This window comes from Haematobia irritans, chromosome 4, assembly GCF_050003625.1.
Source record: "Haematobia irritans isolate KBUSLIRL chromosome 4, ASM5000362v1, whole genome shotgun sequence".
Taxonomy (NCBI): domain Eukaryota; kingdom Metazoa; phylum Arthropoda; class Insecta; order Diptera; family Muscidae; genus Haematobia; species Haematobia irritans.
Genome location: NC_134400.1, coordinates 188,108,153 through 188,130,220, shown reverse-complemented (window position 1 = coordinate 188,130,220; position 22,068 = coordinate 188,108,153). Strand labels below are relative to the sequence as shown.

General features: G+C 28.4%; 1 protein-coding gene across 2 annotated transcripts in view; it reads right to left on the bottom strand.

Moving 5' to 3' along the window:
- Nucleotides 1-22,068, bottom strand: part of Pdk1 (Phosphoinositide-dependent kinase 1) — a 125,615-nt gene that overhangs the window by 75,013 nt on the left and 28,534 nt on the right. Inside the window, exon 1 of one of the 2 annotated variants that reach the window (XM_075307425.1) lies at nt 9,873-10,977. The exons of the other annotated variant lie outside the window; for it this stretch is intronic. Coding sequence (XP_075163540.1) covers nt 9,873-9,938 — 66 coding nt within the window. The 5' untranslated portion in view covers nt 9,939-10,977. Of the gene's footprint in view, nt 1-9,872; nt 10,978-22,068 lie in introns of those variants that run through there. 2 annotated transcript variants of the gene reach the window in all.

Genomic DNA, 22,068 nt, shown 5'->3' with positions numbered 1-22,068 from the left:
TAAAATAAAATCAAACAGCAGACTCATGCACACAACTCACACACTCCATTCTCATCTCTGTATTTACCCCCTACCATAATGACATAAATCTGCACTAGCCTTTAGTAAACGGATGTAATAGTTTGTTTGGTTTTCTTGTTGTTGCTGTTGTTGTCATGAGATGTAAAGAGAGGAGAGGAGGAATTTGCGTGTAGTCAAGTTTTGTTTTTCTTTTGCGCGCGCCACCTATATACACATCTGTAGATTGAGGGTTGTTGTTGTTGTTGCTATTATTATTATTGGTTGATACAAATGAAACGCACAAAACAAAAAGAAAAACAAAATTGTTCGAGAAAAATGTAAACAACTTTTTTTTGTACCTGCTAAAGGTTGAGGGGAGAGTGAGCGAGAGCGTGAGCGTGAGGATTTTAGGGTATGTAATGTGTGTTATTTGTTTGGCATTGCCAAGCCATTGTGCACAGTGGATTATATTAAAATAAAATATAATATTTGCAATTAAAATAAAAGTAAAATCACTGTTGGCCCATGGAGACCATTGTGATTTAAAAATAGAAAAAATATGATAATAATTCTCTTAGGCAAATAAGTTGTTATTTAATACCGCTGATCTCAGATTTTCAAAATGTGTTCCTTCTATTATGTTCTCAATGATATTTTCTGCCCCCCCCCCCCCCCCCTCCCTTTTTCCAGTTGTGTGCCTATACAATTTGTTAGGGTATTCCTAATGAAGTGGCGTTGAGTACTCATATTCTTGCAAATCTAAACAAAAAAAAATTGTTTTTGCCATGCTCACATTCTCAATTACTCAAGAAAATCTTCAAGTCTGTTTAGCATTGCATGATCTATGGCATTTTGTTGTTGTTGTTATTATTTTACATTTTAGTTGTTCATTAGCATATAGTAGCCATGTATGTATATCGGTAGGCTAGAGAAGTGATGATAGATTACTTGTTATGGTTTTTGTTGTTTTGGTTTCATTTTTGTTCATTTGAGAAAATTGGCCTCCATAATCAGTTTTTGTTCGTTATTTTCTGTTTTGTTTTGTTATGCTATATCTTCGTTTGCCTAGAAAGATACGTTTTTTTTTTCTTTCTTTTTTTTCTAAATAGTATAATTGTTGTTTGTTTGGTTTTTTGTTTCTTCTGGTGTCTTGTTTTTATTTCATTTTCGTTGTTCTGTTGGTGAAAAAAGAGCGAGGGGTTTTTAATATTTTGCTTCCTTGTTGCTGAAGTCAGCAGAAATAAAAGGCAACAACTTAGAGTTGCCAGATGGTTGAATTAAGAAATGGATTTAGTAAAGGAAACAGAAAAAAAAACGCCACATTCGATTATTTATAAATGTATCGAATAAAATGTAAATTCTTAGAAAAAAACATTATCAATAATGAACAAGTATATACGGCCGTAAGTTCGGCCAGGCCGAAGCTTATGTACCCTCCACCATGGATTGCGTAGAAACTTCTACTGAAGACTGTCATCCACAGTCGAATTACTTGGGTTGCGGTAACACTTGCCGATGGCAAGGTGTCTTAAAACTTCCTAACACCGTAATATATACCACATAATCCATACGTGGTATATATTAAACTAAAAAAAGCCGATTAAACACGTATATAATTAAGTTTAAAGTTTCTATAGAAATAAAATTTTGACTACATTTTCTATGCACAGAAAAAAATATCACCAAAATATTTCCAATTAAAAAGTTAATTGAAGTTGAAAATGTTTTCAATTAATAAATTAATTGATACAATTATCTTTTTAATCATGATGGAAACATTAAGTTAATTAAGCCAGTGATTGAAAATTTTAAAATTTTTAATTAAAAAATTAATTGATACAATTAACTTTTTAATCAAATTCGGAAGACTTATTCAGTTAAAAAAAGTGCTGATTTTTTTTTAATTTTTAATTAAAAATGTATTTCAAACAATGATTTGTTAATCCAAATAAAAACTCTAAGTCAATTCAGAAAGTAATTAAAAATAGTTACCTTTATTAATTAATAAATTAATTGAGTTTTGCAATCAACATCAATTAAATTTTTAATTGAATCAATTAAAAAAATAATTGAAATTTGCTGAAAAAATCAATTAATTCTTTAATCAAGAATTTTTTCTATGTCCAATTAAAACTGTGATTGATACTATCATTTTCGTGATTGAAGACATTTCAATTAAAAAATTAATTGGATCAATTAATTTGGTGATTGAATCAGAAAATTTTTTTTTTGTGTGTGGAAGTAAAATTTGAAAAAAAAAATTCTATAGAAATAAAATTTGGAAACAATTTTCTATAGAAATAAAATTTGGAAAAAATTTTCTATAGAAATAAAATGTTGACAAAATTTTTTTTATAGAAATAAAACTTTCACAAAATTTTCTATACAAATAAAATTTTGACAAATTTTTCTATAGAAATAACATTTTGACAATGTTTTCTATAAAAATAAAATTTTGGTAGATTATTTTTGGCTCGAGTGGCAACCATGATTATGAACCGATATGGACCAATTTTTGTGTGATTGGGGATCGGCTATATATAACTATAGACCGATATGGACCAATTATGGCATGGTTATAAGCGGCCTTATACTTACACCACGTTGCAAATTTCAACCGGATCGGATGAATTTTGCTTCTCCAAGAGGTTCCGGAGATCAAATCTGCGGAACGGTGTATATGGGGGCTATATATAATTATGGACCGATATGGACCAATTCTTGCGTGTTTGTTAGAGACCACATTCTAACACCATGTTCCAAATTTTAACCGGATCGGATGAATTTAGCTCCTCCAAGAGGCTACGGAGGACAAATCTGAGGATCGATTTATATGGGGGTTATATATAATTATGGACCGAAATGGCCACTTTTGGCATGGTTGTTAGAGACAATATATTAACACCACGTACAAAATTTCAACCGGATCGGATGAATTTTGCTCCTCTAAAAGGCCCCGGAGGTCAAATCGGGGGGTCGGTTTTTATGGGGGCTATATATAATTATTGACCGATGTGGATGAATTTCTGCATAGTTGTTAGAGACTATATGCTAACACCATGTACCAAATTTCATCCGCATCGGACAAAACTTTCTTCTCTTAGAGGCTTCGCAAGCCAAATCTGGGAATCGGTTCATATGGGGGCTATATATAATTATGGATCGATGTGGACCAATTTTTGCATAGTTGTTAGAGACCATATACTAACACCATGTACCAAATTTCAGCCGGATCGCATAAAATTTGCTTCTCTTGGAGGCTCCGAAAGCCAAATCTGGGGATCGGTTTATATGGGGGCTATATATAATTGTGGACCGATGTGGACCAATTTTTGCATAGTTATTAGAGACCATCTACTAACACCATGTACCAAATTTCAGCCGGATCGGATGAAATTTGCTTCTCTTAGAGGCTCCGAAAGCCAAATCGGGGGATCGGTTTATATGGGGGCTATATATAATTATGGACCGATGTGGACCAATTTTTGCATAGTTTTTAGAGACCATATACTAGCATCCTGTATCAAATTTCAGCCGGATCGGATTTAATTAGCTTCTCTTAGAGGCTTCGCAAGCCAAATCTGGGGATCGGTTTATATGGGGGCTATATATAATTGTGGACCGATGTGGACCAATTTTTGCATAGTTGTTAGAGACCATCTACTAACACCATGTACCAAATTTCAGCCGGATCGGATGAAATTTGCTTCTCTTAGAGGCTCCGAAAGCCAAATCGGGGGATCCGTTTATATGGGGGCTATATATAATTATGGACCGATGTGGACCAATTTTTGCATAGTTTTTAGAGACCATCTACTAACACCATGTACCAAATTTCAGCCGGATCGGATGAAATTTGCTTCTCTTAGATGCTCCGAAAGCCAAATCGGGGGATCGGTTTATATGGGGGCTATACGTAAATGTGGACCGATATGGCCCATTTGCAATACCATCCGAACTACATCAATAACAACTACTGGTGCCAAATTTCAAGTCGATAGATTGTTTCGTTCGGAAGTTAGCGTGATTTCAGCAGACGGACGGACGGACGGACGGACATAATCAGATCGACTCAGAATTTCACCACGACCCAGAATATATATACTTTGTGGGGTCTTAGAGCAATATTTCGATGTGTTACAAACGGAATGACAAAGTTAATATACCCCCATCCTATAGTGGAGGGTATAATAAACTCAGTTTTGGTTCTCATTTTTTCTTACGATGTAAATTATGACGTCTTGAAATAAGTCGTAGTCAAAATGGCGAAGGATGATGTATAAAAAATAAGGATGACTTTCCAGTGTTAATTTTGTGGTGTTCCTATGCCGTTGCTTTTTGCATTTTAATTATTTAAAATTAATTTTTGACAAAAGACCAAATATTTCAATAAAAATTGATCCCATAAGAGGTTGGAAATCACCCACGAAACGTCCGATGTTAATATGAAATAGTCTTTTTTATTTGCATTGTGAGATACCTTGAAGGCCCATTGTAGAACAGATCTAAAAATAACCAAATTTTTTTTTTTGTTAATTTTTCCCAATGTTGCATTGGTGTCTCTGGATAATTAAAAACTTTCCATATCGCCTCTATCATAAAAAAATTAACTACTTGGTTTTTCATGGAAATTACATTATTAATATAGCAGTGAGGGAACCCCAAAAATATGTTAAGGATATTTAAAAAACATTGTTCATGTTTACCAGATAGGGCAAAATTTTATTCTCGTTGAGAGTTGTTAAGATTTTATTTCTATATGTGTAGGAAAAGTCAAAAATTGGTTTTCATATAAATGACGATTTAAGCGGCTAAACTCGATCTTTCGTACCCACCTTAACACTGAAAAATAAATTCAATTTAACATTCTTTTTCATATTAAAAATGCCAACAAAGCTAATCTTAAATATTGGCAACCCTACACGAAACGAAAATAAAAACAACAACTGCAACTACACACCGAACATAGCAGCATTGTCTTTGGCAGCGACGAAGAATTTTTTTTGCGCCCTTTGTTGTTGTGATTTTTAATGTTTTGTTTACCTTTTTCTCAATGGGGGAAAAAAAAAGAAACATTTTATGCATACTCTTAAAATCAATTTCATCAATTCATTTTGAGTTCATTGCTCTCTTGCTCATTGATTCTCTTAAGTTCCACAGTTATGTTATTTCTCTTACGGTTGTTTCTTTTCCTGTAATAAATGAAGTACTAAGAATTTGTTTTAGGCGATATATAATGGGGATCCACAACAAATTCAAATAAAAGACAAGAGTTTATTGTTCTTTTAAATTTGATTTTCGTCCAAGTATTTTCCAAGCATTTATTTAAATTCAAGAGTTTTCTTTATATTAGTATATTTTTTTACGAGAGAGGTACAACATACAAGGAATCCACCATTGAAAATTAACATTACACCATACACCAATGCTGTTGTAATGGTGTAAAATATTATATGGGAGGATGTGTGTGTGTGTGTATGCATGGGTAGTCTCATGTAATAACAGAAAAGGAAGTACACCTTACATGAAAAGGTTCAAAGGTTATTAGGTTTACTTTTTCAAAGTCCCATGTTTATTTAGGTTTGTTTTTTTTTTGTGATATACACTTGGGTAAATGTTAAAAAAAAACACAATAAAATATCTGGTTATCATTTTTGGGAAATACTCCTATAGCGGTGCTACAAAACTAAAAATGTTTTTTGTAAAATATTTCTCCAGTGTTACCTTACCCAAAAAAAAAAAAAATATTTTCAGTTTTTAACGTTTTTTTTTTTTTTTTTTTTTTTTGTTTGCCAAATGTGGACAAAATGTATGTGACCGTGGATGGTGTAGAAATTAAAATAAAAATAAAAAGGGGTTTGTGTTTAAAAACACAAACCCCTTTTTATTTTATTTAAAACAAAAAAGTGAATTTTTCGTCTTTTTAAAAAATGTAAAAGGCACTTAAAAATGTTTGACAATCCCTTAAGGATTTTTGTATAGATTCCGAGCCAAAGATGCGAATTCTTTTTTTAGGAAATTGGCCCTGTAAAAGCTTTGAATTGCTTAAATAAATGGAAATAAATAAAAGATTAAATCTAGGCGGTATCAATACACAGATCTCACTCGATGAATTTTTATTTATTATTAACGAAGCTATTTTCATAAAAATGAGTGACAATTTAAATTTTGCCAAATTTTGACAAATTCTTCAAAGTTCAAAATTATTTCCTATTTTCAATAAAAAAACAACAACACTCCCAAACAAAGACGAAAAATTTTAGATGCAATGTATCAGTTAATTTATAGATTTGTTCTTAAATTGAATTTGATTTAATTTAATTTTAATAATTAAAAATTTAATTATATTAATCTAAACTGAATTTAATTGTACTAAATTACATTTAATTTAAAATTAAATTGAAATAAATTAAGTCAAAGAAAATTAAAATTAAATTAGATTAAATTGAATTTAGTACACTCAAAAAAAAGTGAACTCTCTATTTCACTAAAGCCATATTAATTTTATATTAGTTCATAGAATCATTATGTTTGGAAAAAGTTTATTTTAGTCAAATAATTTTTTGCGTATGTTAGTTAAATGAACTAAAAAACGGGAAAAAGTTATACACAAATAAAGCATAAAGATTTCCTAATTTCGTATTTCTTACAAAATAGTTCATTATTTCTTTAAATTTGTAAATTTTACCAAAAATGTGTCCATCGTGAACTTCGTATGTCACTAAAGACATTCTTGCAATTTTGAACTCCAAGATTTCTCTTAAAACTACAAAATTTTCTTTAACTACTGAAAAAATGTAGTTATGTCTAATAAATTTTCTTGAATTTGTCGAAAAATATTTACTTATTTTTGCCATATCGGAGTGATGCCAGCGCTTGTAATACCGTTTAGTTAAAATTTTCTAAAAAAGTTCTAAATTTTCTAAAATTAATCGAAAGTTATCTTTCCTGGTGGGTTCACTGTTTTTTCAGTGTAATAATTACTTTTAATGTACAGATTATGAACATTAATTTCAATAATTTAATTTAATAATTAAAAAATTAATTATATTGATCTAAACTGAATTTAATTTAATGTAAAAACATTAAATTTAAAATTAATTTGAAGTAAATTAAATCAAAGAAAATTCAAATTAAATTAGAATAAATTAAATTAAATTTAGTAATAATTACTTTTAATGTACAGATTATGAACATTAATTTAATTAATTTAACTTAATTTAGTTTAATTTATTTTTAATAATTAAAAATTAAATTATATTGATCTAAATTTAATTTAATGTAAAAACATTTAATGTAAAATTAAATTGAAATAAATTAAATCAAAGAAAATTAAAATTAAATTAGAATAAATTAAATTAATTTTAGTAATAATTACTTTTAACGTACATGTTATGAACATTAATTTAATTTAATTTAATTTTAATAATTAAAAAATAAATTATATTGATCAAAACTGAATTTAATTGAACTAAATTACATTTAATTTAAAATTAAATTGAAATAAATTAAATCAAAGAAACTTTAATTAGATTAAATTAAATTTAGTAATAATTACTTTTTATGTTCAGATTATGAACATTAATTTCATTAATTTAATTTAATTTTAGTAATTAAAAATTTAATTATATTGATCTAAACTTAATTTAATGTTAAAACATTTAATTTAAAATTAAATTGAAATAAATTAAATCAAAGAAAATTCAAATCGAATTAGAATAAATTAAATTAAATTTAGTAATAATTACTTGTAACGTACACATTATGAACATTAATTTAATTTAACTTAATTTAGTTTAATGTTTTTAATAATTAAAAATTAAATTATATTGATCTAAATTTAATTTAATGTAAAAACATTTAATGTAAAATTAAATTGAAATAAATTAAATCAAAGAAAATTCAAATTGAATTAGAATAAATTAAATTAAATTTAGTAATTATTACTTTTAATGTACAGATTATGAACATTAATTTCATTAATTTAATTTAATTTAATTTAATTTAATTTAATTTAATCTAATTTAATTTAATTTAATTTAATTTAATTTAATTTAATTTAATTTAATTTAATTTAATTTAATTTAATTTAATTTAATTTAATTTAATTTAATTTAATTTAATTTAATTTAATTTAATTTAATTTAATTTAATTTAATTTAATTTAATTTAATTTAATTTAATTTAATTTAATTTAATTTAATTTAATTTAATTTAATTTAATTTAATTTAATTTAATTTAATTTAATTTAATTTAATTTAATTTAATTTAATTTAATTTAATTTAATTTAATTTAATTTAATTTAATTTAATTTAATTTAATTTAATTTAATTTAATTTAATTTAATTTAATTTAATTTAATTTAATTTAATTTAATTTAATTTAATTTAATTTAATTTAATTTAATTTAATTTAATTTAATTTAATTTAATTTAATTTAATTTAATTTAATTTAATTTAATTTAATTTAATTTAATTTAATTTAATTTAATTCAATTTAATTTAATTTAATTTAATTTAATTTAATTTCAATAATTAATAATTTAATTATATTGATCTAAAATGAATTTAATTGAACTAAATTACATTTAATTTAAAATTAAATTGAAATAAATTAGATCAAAGAAAATTCAAATTGAACTAGAATAAATTAAATTGAATTTAGTAATTATTACTTTTAATGTACAGATTATGAACATTAATTTCATTAATTTAATTTTAATAATTAAAAATTTAAGTATATTGATCTAAACTTAATTTAATGTAAAAACATTTAATTTAAAATTAAATTGAAATAAATTGAATCAAAGAAAATTCAAATTGAATTAGAATAAATTAAATTTAGTAATAATTACTTGTGACGTACATATTATGAACATTATTTTTAATTTAATTTAATTTTAATAATTAAAAATTTAATTATATTGATCTAATCTCAATTTAATTTAATTTAATGTAAAAACATTAAATGTAAAATTAAATTTAAATAAATTAAATCAAAGAAAATTAAAATTAAATTAGAATAAATGAAATTAAATTTAGTAATAATTACTTGTGACGTACATATTATGAACATTAATTTAATTTTAATAATTAAAAAATTAATTATATTGATCAAAACTGAATTTAAGTTAATGTAAAAACATTTAATGTAACATTAAATTGAAATAAATTAAATCAAAGAAAATTAAAATTTAATTAGAATAAATTAAATTAAATTTCGTAATAATTACTTTTAACGTACATATTATGAACATTAATTTCATTAATTTAATTTAATTTTAATAAATAAAAATTAAATTATATTGATCTAAACTTAATTTAATTTAATGTAAAAACATTTAATGTAAAATTAAATTGAAATAAAATTAATCAAAGAAAATTAAAATTAAATTAGAATAAATTAAATTAAGTTTAGTAATAATTACTTGTAATGTACATATTATGAACATTAATTTAATTTAATTTTAATAATTAAAAATGTAATCATATTGATCTAAACTGAATTTAATTGAACTAAATTGCATTTAATTTAAAATTAAATTGAAATAAATTAAATCAAAGAAAATTAAAATTAAATTAGATTAAATTAAATTAAGTAATAATTACTTTTTTAAAAATGATGAACAATAATTTCATACGATTTAATATAAATATAAAAAAAAAACATGAAGAAGTAAAAATATAAATAAATAAAAAATATACAGATGAAGCACTTTTTATTGCCGTCAGATTTTTATTGAAAATTCGGTCTTCACATAAAAAAAATCTCTATATTTTTAATTTCCTTTATCATTTATCCTTTTATGAATGCTACACTTTTTTACAGTGTATACAAAAAAAAATAAAATAACAATTCTTTATATTTACCTTAATAAACTTCAAACGACGAACAACAAAATTGTTGATTTTATTTGACCAACTTTTACATTTCATGAGGAGGCCTTTTTGGGTTCTTCAATCTCGAAAATAGGAGATGACTTTTATTTTCGATTTTGTGGCTGAGATGTCGATTGATGAGATGGGTATTCCTTTCAGTAGTAATGGTTGTTTGGTTTGTTGTTTTTGTATGTATTTATTTTTTTTTTTGTTTAACAAATAATGTTATTTAGTGTATTGTATGGTTTGATGGTTAATACTTTTTTTCTTTTCAATGTACACTCAAATTGAGCCTAGCAATTTATAGTAAAATTTTTTTTTCTATCACTCCCCGCCAAAGGGTTGTGTTTATTTCCCAATTTTTTTTCTCTGATGAAATTATTGGAATTATTTTCTCTTGAACTTTGTATTTGATAGACGAATTATTTTTTATTTACGAACACAAATATTTTTTTTTTACTATTTCCACTTTGATGTAAAAAATTCCAAAAAATTGCAACTACAAGTAATTGCAGTTCATAAATGAAAATGTTGTTAGTAGATGGTATATTGCATAGGCCATGTCTCTGAATTAAAGACCCTTTTTAATATAATTATTATTAATTTTTTTTAATAAAATTTTTTTTCTTTTTGTTCTTTAGAAAATTTTCACTGATTTTTGTTTTCTTCCAATTTTGCACAGTAATATATGTGATTATTTTGAATAAATTTATTTTAATTTCTTTAATTTTTATATGTTCAATTTTTGTTTTGTTTATTTTGTTTTTTTTTTTTTTCAATGAGTTTATTTATTTATTTTCGTGATAATTCTTTGTTTATTCACACACGTACACACCTATCAATAAACGCAAAACTATTTTATTTCACTTAATTTTTGTTTTTCTATTTCAAAGTGTTTTGCTTTTTACTTCATTTTTTTTTGTATACATTTGCCAATAATTTCTTTTATTTTTTCATCTTTACGGCGCGACACGAAACTAAATTCAATTCAATTTGTTTTCAATATTTGTGTATATATTGTGTGTTTCTCCGTCACAAACGTCCGCAACGCTCAAAGTAAAGTTGAAAAATGAGCAGATGGACTATGGGGCAAACGTTCAGAAGCGCATTTAAAAATAAACTGTCATTTTGAAAATGAATTACAAACAGTCGCTTTAATGGTCGATGGCAAATATGGAACGAACGTTGTGCTACAATGAGTGAGAAAGAGAGCCAGAGCGTAGGCAAATGCTATGGGTATGCAATGGTAATGAAGAAAACAAACCATAAATGCCACACATTTTGTTGTTGTCCATCAGCCAGCCATGAATAAAAGGATTTTGCCATTCACCCATGATACAAAGGAAAATGCATCAAAGGCCTTTGAGTGGAAGATATATTTTATCCAATACTAAAATGCTCTCTTGTCGTTTGTACATTCAAGAGATAATATACAGGTATTTCAATTCCATAATGGTTCTTTACGATCCACATTTCATTGCCCACTAAGTGAAAAAAAGAGTAGCTATGTAAAAAGGGCGGGAAACAATCTCAATACATAACTTTTTAACTCTCTTTCTCCTCTCTATCTCTCTCACATCAAGAAAGAAACAAAAAAAATACTTAAACTCTAGCTTGAACTTTACCAAGGAATGTTTTGATTGTTTTTTTTCTCGTGTTTTGCGGGGGGTTTTCCCATCATCATATATTGCTCATATTAAAATCACAACATCAAAACAAGTGCATTTGCTTGTTCCTCTTCATACACGAGTGGCTATTCAATTTATTTGGCCTCATTGCAACTATTAATGTGCCGTTATTTTATTTTTTTGGTGAACCTCGTAATTGCTTTTCTAGCACCTTTATTATTATTGACAAAATTATCATGTTCGAATTTCTTAAAGGTTGTTTGCCTTACTGTGTGTATGAGACTTGTTTATAGTGTTTTACAAGGGGTTGGGGGGGATTATGAGGAACCAAACTACACCCATTCAATTAGATCTCATTGAAAGAGAATATGTGTGTGTAAGTGAATGAGATTAATGTTTGTCTTATGGTGAGCACAAGCTTGTTTGGCAAACAATATTTGATTGACAACAGTGTTGCCAATTTGGTGCTTTTAGCACCAAATTTAGTGCTTTTTGATTTCTAAAAAGCACCAAATTGCCTTTTTGGTGCCTTTTCAAAAAAAGCACCAACTTGGTGCTTTCTGGCATTTTCATTTAGTGCTTTTGGTGTTTTTTTTTTATTTTGAACAGTATTAAGTTTAATTGATACAAAAATTTTGATTAGACTTTCAAGAGCCGAAAAAAACTCAAATTTATTGCCAAATATAGAATTTGATTGTTATGAAGTTGGTATTGATTATTTTTTAATTAATATTGTTATTTAGGGTATTCTGTAGGAAAGTCGAGCGATGAGTGTCGAATTTTTGAATTTGGTAAAGATGTCAATAAAAACGTTTGTATTAAATTCACAAAAGCACGCACAACTGAAATAAGCAATAGACTCCTTCCATGTATTAATATTTTGAAAGTTGAAAAACATCACTGATCAAAATGAATTGGACGAAAGCATTAAAACTGATCAAAGTGTATACTTGAATAGCGGTTCATAATGGGTACTAAGTTCGAGTTTTGCCGCTAATGTGAAAACTATATCAGTAAAAAAGGCATAAAATTATGCATATTTGCTCCAAATTTTATTAGAACTTGATGGGGAGTAGCCAAAAGCAAATTTTCACAAAGTTTGTATTCCTTAAAATGAATTATTAAAGAAAAGTAATTATGAAAAATAGTAATTTTAGCAGCTAAACTCGATCTTAATACCCACCTTAACTTCTTAAAGTTCAATTCACAAAAGTTCTATAATACATCTTCGGAAGTGTTTTTTTTTTTTTTTTTTTTTTTTGTTTCAGTAGAGCGTTTAATTTTCGATTTTGTGGTGGAAGGTGGTATGTTAGAATTTATGATATATTTTTGGTGCTTTTTGGCCTTGGGGAGTTGGCAACACTGATTGACAAACAACAAGAAGAAAAAGAAGAAGCATACTAGCAAACAAAAGAAAAAAAAAAACGAGAGTACTATAAAATAGCCACACACACACACACACACATCGAAAACACCAACAAATCCATGATAAACGAAAATCAAAGCAAAAATAGGCGCATTAAGTATAATCATAACAATTCTATGCCATGTTTTTTTTCTTGTGTTTTTTCCAAAAGCAATTGAAGATGAAGATGGGAAAATTGGACGACGTCATACCAAAAAGTTCATTTACGGTGTTCGGTGCATACACGTTTGTTCATTTTTAATTTGCAATTTTTTTTTTTTGCTGAAAATTCACAAATGATGTTAAATTTTGAGTAAATAATAATGAGAAACATTTGACGATTTTTCAACGACATTTCCTGATATTAATTTCTTTTTATTCTCAGTTTACCGTCAATGGTTTGAAACTCTCTGCTGCTATTTTCCCATCTTCATCGTCAATTGTTTTTGGTTTTTATCAGTGTTACCAACTCCCAAAGGCCAAAAAGCACCAACAATTTATTATCAATTCTAACATACCACCTTCCAGCACAAAATCGAAAATTAAATGCTCTACTAAAAACAAAAAAAAAAAAAAAAAAGAACTTCCGAAGATGTATTATAGAACTTTTGTGAATTGAATTTTAAGAAGTTAAGGTGTTTAGGCGCTAAAATAGTCATTTTTTCATAATTACTTTTCTTTAATAATTCATTTTAACGAATACAAACTTTGTGAAAATTTGCTTTTTGGCCATTCCCCATCAAGTTATAATAAAATTTGCAGCAAACATGCATAATTTTATGCCCATTTTTACTGATATCGTTTTCACTTTAGCGGCAAAACTCGAATTTAGTACTCACCGTTATGAACCGCTATTCAAGTATACACCTTGATCAGTTTTAATGCTTTCGTCAGAATACCCTAAATAACATTATTAATTAAAAAATAATCAATACCAACTTTATAACAATCAAATTCTATATTTGGCAACAAATTTGAGTTTCTTCAGCTCTTGAAAGTCTAATCAAAATTTTTGTATCAATTACTTAATACTGTTCAAACTAAAAAAAGCACCAAAAGCAAGTTGGTGCTTTTTTTGAAAAGGCACCAAAAAGCCAATTTGGTGCTTTTTAGAAATCAAAAAGCACTAAATTTGGTGCTAAAAGCACCAAATTGGCAACACTGGTTTTTATACCCTCCACCATAGGATGGGGGGTATATTAACTTTGTCATTCCGTTTGTAACACATCGAAATATTGCTCTAAGACCCCATAAAGTATATATATTCTGGGTCGTGGTGAAATTCTGAGTCGATCTGAGCATGTCCGTCCGTCCGTCCGTCTGTTGAAATCACGCTAACTTCCGAACGAAACCAGCTATCGACTTGAAACTTGGCACAAGTAGTTGTTATTGATGTAGGTCGGACGGTATGGCAAATGGGCCATATCGGTCCACTTTTACGTATAGCCCCAATATAAACGGACCCCCAAATTTGGCTTGCGATTCCTCAAAGAGAAGCAAATTTCATCCGAGCCGGCTGAAATTTGGTACATGGTGTTAGTATATGGTCTCTAACAACCATGCAAAAATTGGTCCACATCGGTCCATAATTATATATAGCCCCCATATAAACCGATCCCCCGATTTGGCTTGCGGAGCCTCTAAGTGAAGTAAATTTCATCCGATCCGGCTGAAATTTGGTACATGGTGTTAGTATATGGTCTCTAACAACCACGCGAAAATTGGTCCACATCGGTCCATAATTATATATAGCCCCCATATAAACCGATCCCCCGATTTGGCGTGCAGAGCCTCTAAGAGAAACAAATTTCATCCGATCCGGCTGAAATTTGGTACATGATGTTAGTATATGGTCTCTAATGACCATGCAAAAATTGGTCCATATCGGTCCATAATTATATATAGCCCCCATATAAACCGATCACCAGATTTGAACTCCGGAGCCTCTTGGAACACCAAAATTCATCTGATTCAGTTGAAATTTGGTACGTGATGTTAATATATGGCCTCAAACACCCATGCAAAAATTGGTCGATATCGGTCCATAATTATATATAGCCCCCATATAAACCGATCACCAGATTTGAACTCCGGAGCCTCTTGAAAGACCAAAATTCATCTGATTCAGTTGAAATTTGGTACGTGATGTTAGTATATGGTATCCAGCAACCATGCAGGAATTTGTTCCTATCAGTTCATAATTATATATAGCTCCCATATTAAACCGATCCCCAGATTTGACCTCTGGTGCCTTTTGGAGAAGCAAAATTCATCCAATCTGGTTGAAATTTGGTAAGTGGTGGTAGTATATGATACTTAACAACCATGTGAGTTGAAATATACGGCCGTAAGTTCGGCCAGGCCGAATCTTATGTACCCTCCACCATGGATTGCGTAGAAACTTCTACGAAAGACTGTCATCCACAGTCGAATTACTTGGGTTGCGGTAACTTTTGCCGATGACAAGGTATCTTAAAACTTCCTAATACCGTAATATATACCACATAGTCCATACGTGGTATATATTAAACTAAAAAAGGCCGATTAAATACGTATATAATTAAGATTAAAATTTCTATAGAAATACAATTTTGACAAAATAAAATTTGGAAAACAATTTCCATAGAAATAAAATTTTGACAAAATTTTCTATAGAAATAAAATTTTGACAAAATTTTCTATAGAAATAAAATTTTGACAAAATTTTCTATAGAAATAAAATTTTGACAAAATTTTCTATAGAAATAAAATTTTGCTAGATTATTTTTGCTCGAGTGGCAAGCATGATTATGAACCGATATGGACCAATTTTTTGTGTGATTGGGGATCGGCTATATATAACTATAGACAATTTGGCATTGGTTATTAGCGGCCATATATTAACACCACGTTGCAAATTTCAACCGGATCGGATGAATTTTGCTCGTCCAAGTGGCTCCGGAGTTCAAATCTGAGGATCGGTTTATATAGGGGCTATATATAATTATGGACTGATATGGTCTGAATGGTTCTTAGAGACTATATACTAATACCATGTACCAAATTTCAGCTGTGCCGGATGAAAATTGCTTCTCTTTGAGGCTCCGCAATCCAAATCTGGTAATCGGTTTATATGGGGGCTATATATAATTATGGACCGATGTGGACCATTTTTTGCATGGTTGTTAGAGACCATATACCAACACCATGTACCAAATTTCAGCCGGATTGGATGAAATATGCTTCTCTTTGAGGCTCCGCAAGCCAAATCTGGGGATCGGTTTATATGGGTGCTATATATAATTATGGACCGATATGGACAAATTTTTTCATGGTTATTAGAGACCATATACTAACACCATGTACCAAATTTCAGACGGATCGGATGAAATTTGCTTCTCTTAGAGCAATCGCAAGCCAAATTTGGGGGTCCGTTTATATGGGGGCTATACGTAAAAGTGGACCAATATGGCCCATTTGCAATACCATCCGACCTACATCAATAACAACTACTTGTGCCAAATTTCAAGTAGATAGCTTGTTTAATTCGGAAGTTAGCGTGATTTCAACAGACGAACGGACGGACGGACGTGCTCAGACCGACTCAGAATTTCACCACGACCCAGAATATATATACTTTACGGGGTCTAAGAGCAATATTTCGATGTGTTACAAACGGAATGACAAAGTTAATATACGCCCCATCCTATGGTGGATGGTATAAAAATAAAATTCACGAGGACAAGCAACAACAATGCCTAGTGGTGAATTAAAAAAATTGATCATATGTTCGCCACACATGTTTATGTGAATTTCTTACACTGCTAGAAAAATATGTTTTTCAAATGTTCGGATATAAACAAAATGTGTGTTCGGGCACACTTTTTTAAATGCAATATATTTAAGTGGAAAAGTGGTATGTTACAAAACTAGCATTAAATGTTTGGGACACATATGTTAACATAACAGGTTGGCTGATAAGTCCGCGGTCTAACAAAGAAAAACACATTTTTTTGCGAAAATTCGTTTTTGTTAATCAACATAGTTCCCTTCAAGAGCGATACAACGATTATAACGACCTTCAAATTTTTTGATACCATTTTGGTGGTACTCCTTCGGTTTTGCCTCAAAATAGGCCTCAGTTTCGGCGATCACCTCTTCATTGCAGCCAAATTTTTCCCTGCGAGCATCCTTTTGAGGTCTGAGAACACGAACAAGTCGCTGGGGGCCAGATCTGGAGAATACGGTGGGTGGGGAAGCAATTCGAAGCCCAATTCATGAATTTTTGCCATCGTTCTCAATGACTTGTGGCACGGTGCGTTGTCTTGGTGGAACAACACTTTTTTTCTTCTTCATATAGGGCCGTTTTGCCGCGAATTCGACCTTCAAACGCTCCAATAACGCCATCACTGTTGATGGTTTTTCCCTTCTCAAGATAATCGATAAAAATTATTCCATGTGCATCCCAAAAAAACAGAGGCCATTACTTTGCCAGCGGACTTTTGAGTCTTTCCACGCTTCGGAGACGGTTCACCGGTCGCTGTCCACTCAGCCGACTGTCGATTGGACTCAGGAATGTAGTGATGGAGCCATGTTTCATCCATTGTCACATATCGACGGAAAAACTCGGGTGTATTACGAGTTAACAGCTGCAAACATCGCTCAGAATCATCAACACGTTGTTGTTTTTGGTCAAATGTGAGCTCGCACGGCATCCATTTTGCACAGAGCTTTCGAATATCCAAATATTGATGAATGATATGACCAACACGTTCCTTTGATATCTTTAAGGCCTCTGCTATCTCGATCAACTTCATTTTACGGTCATTCAAAATCATTTTGTGGCTTTTTTTATGTTTTCGTCGGTAACCACCTCTTTCGGGCGTCCACTGCGTTCACCGTCCTCCGTGCTCATTTCACCGCGCTTGAATTTTGCATACCAATCAATTATTGTTGATTTCCCTGGGGCAGAGTCCGGAAACTCATTATCAAGGCAAGTTTTTGCTTCCACCGTATTTTTTCCCTTCAGAAAACAGTATTTTATCAAAACACGAAATTCCTTTTTTCCATTTTTTTTCACAATAACAAAAGACGTTCTATCTCACAAACTAATTGACTTACAGACGTCAAATTTTGACACGAATCATTTGAAGGTTGGGACTATATAAAAATAATATGCATTTAATACTAGCGACGCCATCTATGTGTCAGACCGGGGACTGTGAGTACCTGATTCTCGTAATTGTAGATTTTAGTATAGTTTTTTCAACTACCGAAGTAGTTTTAGTCAATTTCATTTTAAGTCATTAGAAAGAAAAAATCTATTCATTTCTAATTTCAACTGAAAGGAAATTGTGTCATTGAAAAAAAAAGAGAAAAAGAATTAGGTAATTTCCTTTTAATATCTGAAAAATTGCGAAAAAATTGCATTTCGACATAAGCGGTAAGTTTGAATAAATGAAATTAGGTAGAAATATTAATAATTTTCTCGTGTTAGGAGAGGATATTCAAGTTGATTTTTGACAAGAATTTTGTAATCCGTGGGAGCATATTAATCTGTTGGAACACAATAACCTGGAACAAAATTTAAAAGATTTTAATTTGGACCTTGCTGTGGGACTTTTATCCCACAGCTTGAATTCGATTCGAATGAAAACGAAAATGTGTTGCAGACAGAATTGACCAAAACCAAAGTCCCTTTTTACGTCGAAAAAAAAAAAAATAATAATAAAAACTCATCTCCCGAATAAATAATAAAAACTCATCGCCCGAAGAGAAAATAAATTAAATACTTGAACATGATTAACTAAGATTAAGGACCCTGCATTTAGAACATTGCTCGGACCCTAATTTTCAATTTTGATCTTTACAACTTGATGACACAACTGTATCAAACAAATAATTTTGGAAACCCCAAGTTGGACATTTATATATAGTATATGATTTAGTTTTATTATATTAACCTATAAATTTTTAAAATTTGGAAGCTGTAATTGTCAACAAGCGCTTGTCGACCCAGCGAATGGATTAAATATTTGTGAGTACTACAAGTTTTTAGTATTAATTTACACCACATATAAGATTTTTTTTTACAATTTGTTTTTCTATTTATAATTTACTAATGTAGTAGCCATGGCCCATTTATGCTTAATTATTAATTGTACCATTATCATGTACTAAACTTCTTGTCCATTAATTCGAAATTGAAGATGTGACCGTATAGAATGATAAAAGGGCTGACGACATGGATAATGGTCGGCATGGCAGGGAGGGTTTTCCGATCAACACTAGATATCATTACCATCTAGATATCTAAACTCACGACTTCTATCCCCTTTAAAAGCCATATGCATCTGTCGTTATTAAACAAAAAAAAAAATAATAATAATAAAATCGGAGGAGAATACATATGCTACCCATATATTTTATTCAGTATGTAGCGGACTCGGATCTAACTTCCTTGCCAAAAGAACGCACCCTCCACTGAGCACGGCCGGGACCTATGGTAGCCGAGGTCAAGAGGAGTTAGGAGAGTCGTTGCAGGACTTATCAGCCAATCTGTTAAGATTCGGCCCGGCCGAACTTACTACTGTATATACTTTTTTATATAACCTTTACTCAAAATTTTATTCCTATAGAAAATTCTCTCAAAACATTTTTTCTATAAATAATTTGTCAACATTTTATTTCTATAGAAAATTTTGTCAAAATTTTATTTCTATAGAAAATTTTGTCAAATTGTAATTTCTATAGAAAATTTTGTCAAAATTTTATTTCTATAGAAAATTTTGTCAAAATTTTATTTCTATAGAAAATTCTCTCAAAATTTTATTTCTATAGAAAATTCTCTCAAAATTTTATTTCTATAGAAAATTTTGTCAAAATTTTATTTCTATAGAAAATTTTGTCAAAATTTTATTTCTATAGAAAATTCTCTCAAAATTTTATTTCTATAGAAAATTTTGTCAAAATTTTATTTCTATAGAAAATTTTGTCAAAATTTTATTTCTATAGAAAATTTTGTCAAAATTTTATTTCTATAGAAAATTTTGTCAAAATTTTATTTCTATAGAAAATTTTGTCAAAATTTTATTTCTATAGAAAATTTTGTCAAAATTTTATTTCTATAGAAAATTTTGTCAAAATTTTATTTCTATAGAAAATTTTGTCAAAATTTTATTTCTATAGAAAATTTTGTCAAAATTTTATTTCTATAGAAAATTTTGTCAAAATTTTATTTCTATAGAAAATTTTGTCAAAATTTTATTTCTATAGAAAATTTTGTCAAAATTTTATTTCTATAGAAAATTTTGTCAAAATTTTATTTCTATAGAAAATTTTGTCAAAATTTTATTTCTATAGAAATTTTTTCAAAATTTTATTTCTATAGAAAATTCTCTCAAAATTTTATTTCTATAGAAAATTTTGTCAAAATTTTATTTCTATAGAAAATTTTGTCAAAATTATATTTCTATAGAAAATTTTGTCAAAATTTTATTTCTATAGAAAATTTTGTCAAAATTTTATTTCTATAGAAAATTTTGTCAAAATTTTATTTCTATAGAAAATTTTGTCAAAATTTTATTTCTATAGAAAATTTTGTCAAAATTTTATTTCTATAGAAAATTTTGTCAAATTGTAATTTCTATAGAAAATTTTGTCAACATTTTATTTCTATAGAAAATTTTGGTTCCATAGAAAATTTTGTCAAAATTTTATTTCTATAGAAAATTATTATATGATTACAATATGGATATATTATAGATATATTTAAAACTTTGATCAAACTATGATTGAGATACATTCTCACTTGCCAATGGCATATAGTATGTCAAAATAGCGTGACAATGCTAGGATTTTGACATGTGTACTTGAAAAATGAAAAATGCTAACTAGTTTTGATGTGTCATTTTCGGGAAAACATTAATTTTCTTTTTGTTTGGCACACGTAAAAATTTGTGCTATGAAATAAACAACAGTCAATTTTGCAAAAAAAAAAAAACACACCAAAAATAACAAAATTTCTTAATTGACTTGTTTGTGCAATTTTCGAAAAACAACAGCAGCAATAGCAATAACAAAGTAATACAATAAACAAAAAGAGAAAAAAATTAAAAAAAAACACTAATTGCTAAAAATCATTTCCGTATGGCGTTTGTACTTTCATAAATAAAACAGTCAATTCAATCACATTGACTGTTTTATGCATGACAGTTATTATAGTCATAGTCATCATGATGATGATTGTTATAATTGATAAATAACAAGAAAATAACAAAACATAAAAAAATAAAAAAAAATAACAATAATAATATCAAAAAAACATATATTTACCCCGATTTCACAAACACCATCTCCTTCCTTATTCCCAGTCCCCAAATTTAGGCAGTGATGTTATACATGAAAGTAGGTGGGTGTTCATTTTTCGGTCCTAAATGGGTTAAAAGAATGTCAACTTCATGTAGGGAATTCTCGGAATTTCCTCTTATCGCGATTTATATTTTGTTTTGGTTTTTTTGTCGGGAACATGTGAGGTATGAGTGCTAGTGGACTGGGTTGCACGCGCCCGCTTTCTTACGGTAAAATCCTATCACTATGATAACATGATTGATGGTTCACATTTACTACGCCTATATACATTGAAAAAAGAGTTTTCATATCTGTAGAACGATATTTAGGATAAACAAACAAAAAATATAATTTTTTCAAAAATACGCTTCTATAGAAAATTTTATCGAAATTTCATGTCTATAGATAATTTTGTCAAAATTTTATTTTTATAGAAAATTTGACAAAGTTTTCTATATAAATAAAATTTGGAAAAAATTGTCTATATAAATAAAATGTTGACAAAGTTTTCTATAGAAATAAAATTTTGACAAAATTTTGTATAGAAATAAAATTTTGACAAAATTTTATATAGACATAAAATTTTGGTACATATTTTCTAAAGAAATAAAATTTTGACAACATTTTCTATAGAAAAAAATTTTTGACAAAATTTTCTATAGAAATAAAATTTTGACAAAATTTTCTATAGAAATAAAATTTTGACAAAATTTTATATTGACATAAAATTTTGGTACATATTTTCTAAAGAAATAAAATTTTGACAAAATTTTCTATAGAAAAAAATTTTTGACAAAATTTTCTATAAAAATAAAATTTTGACAAA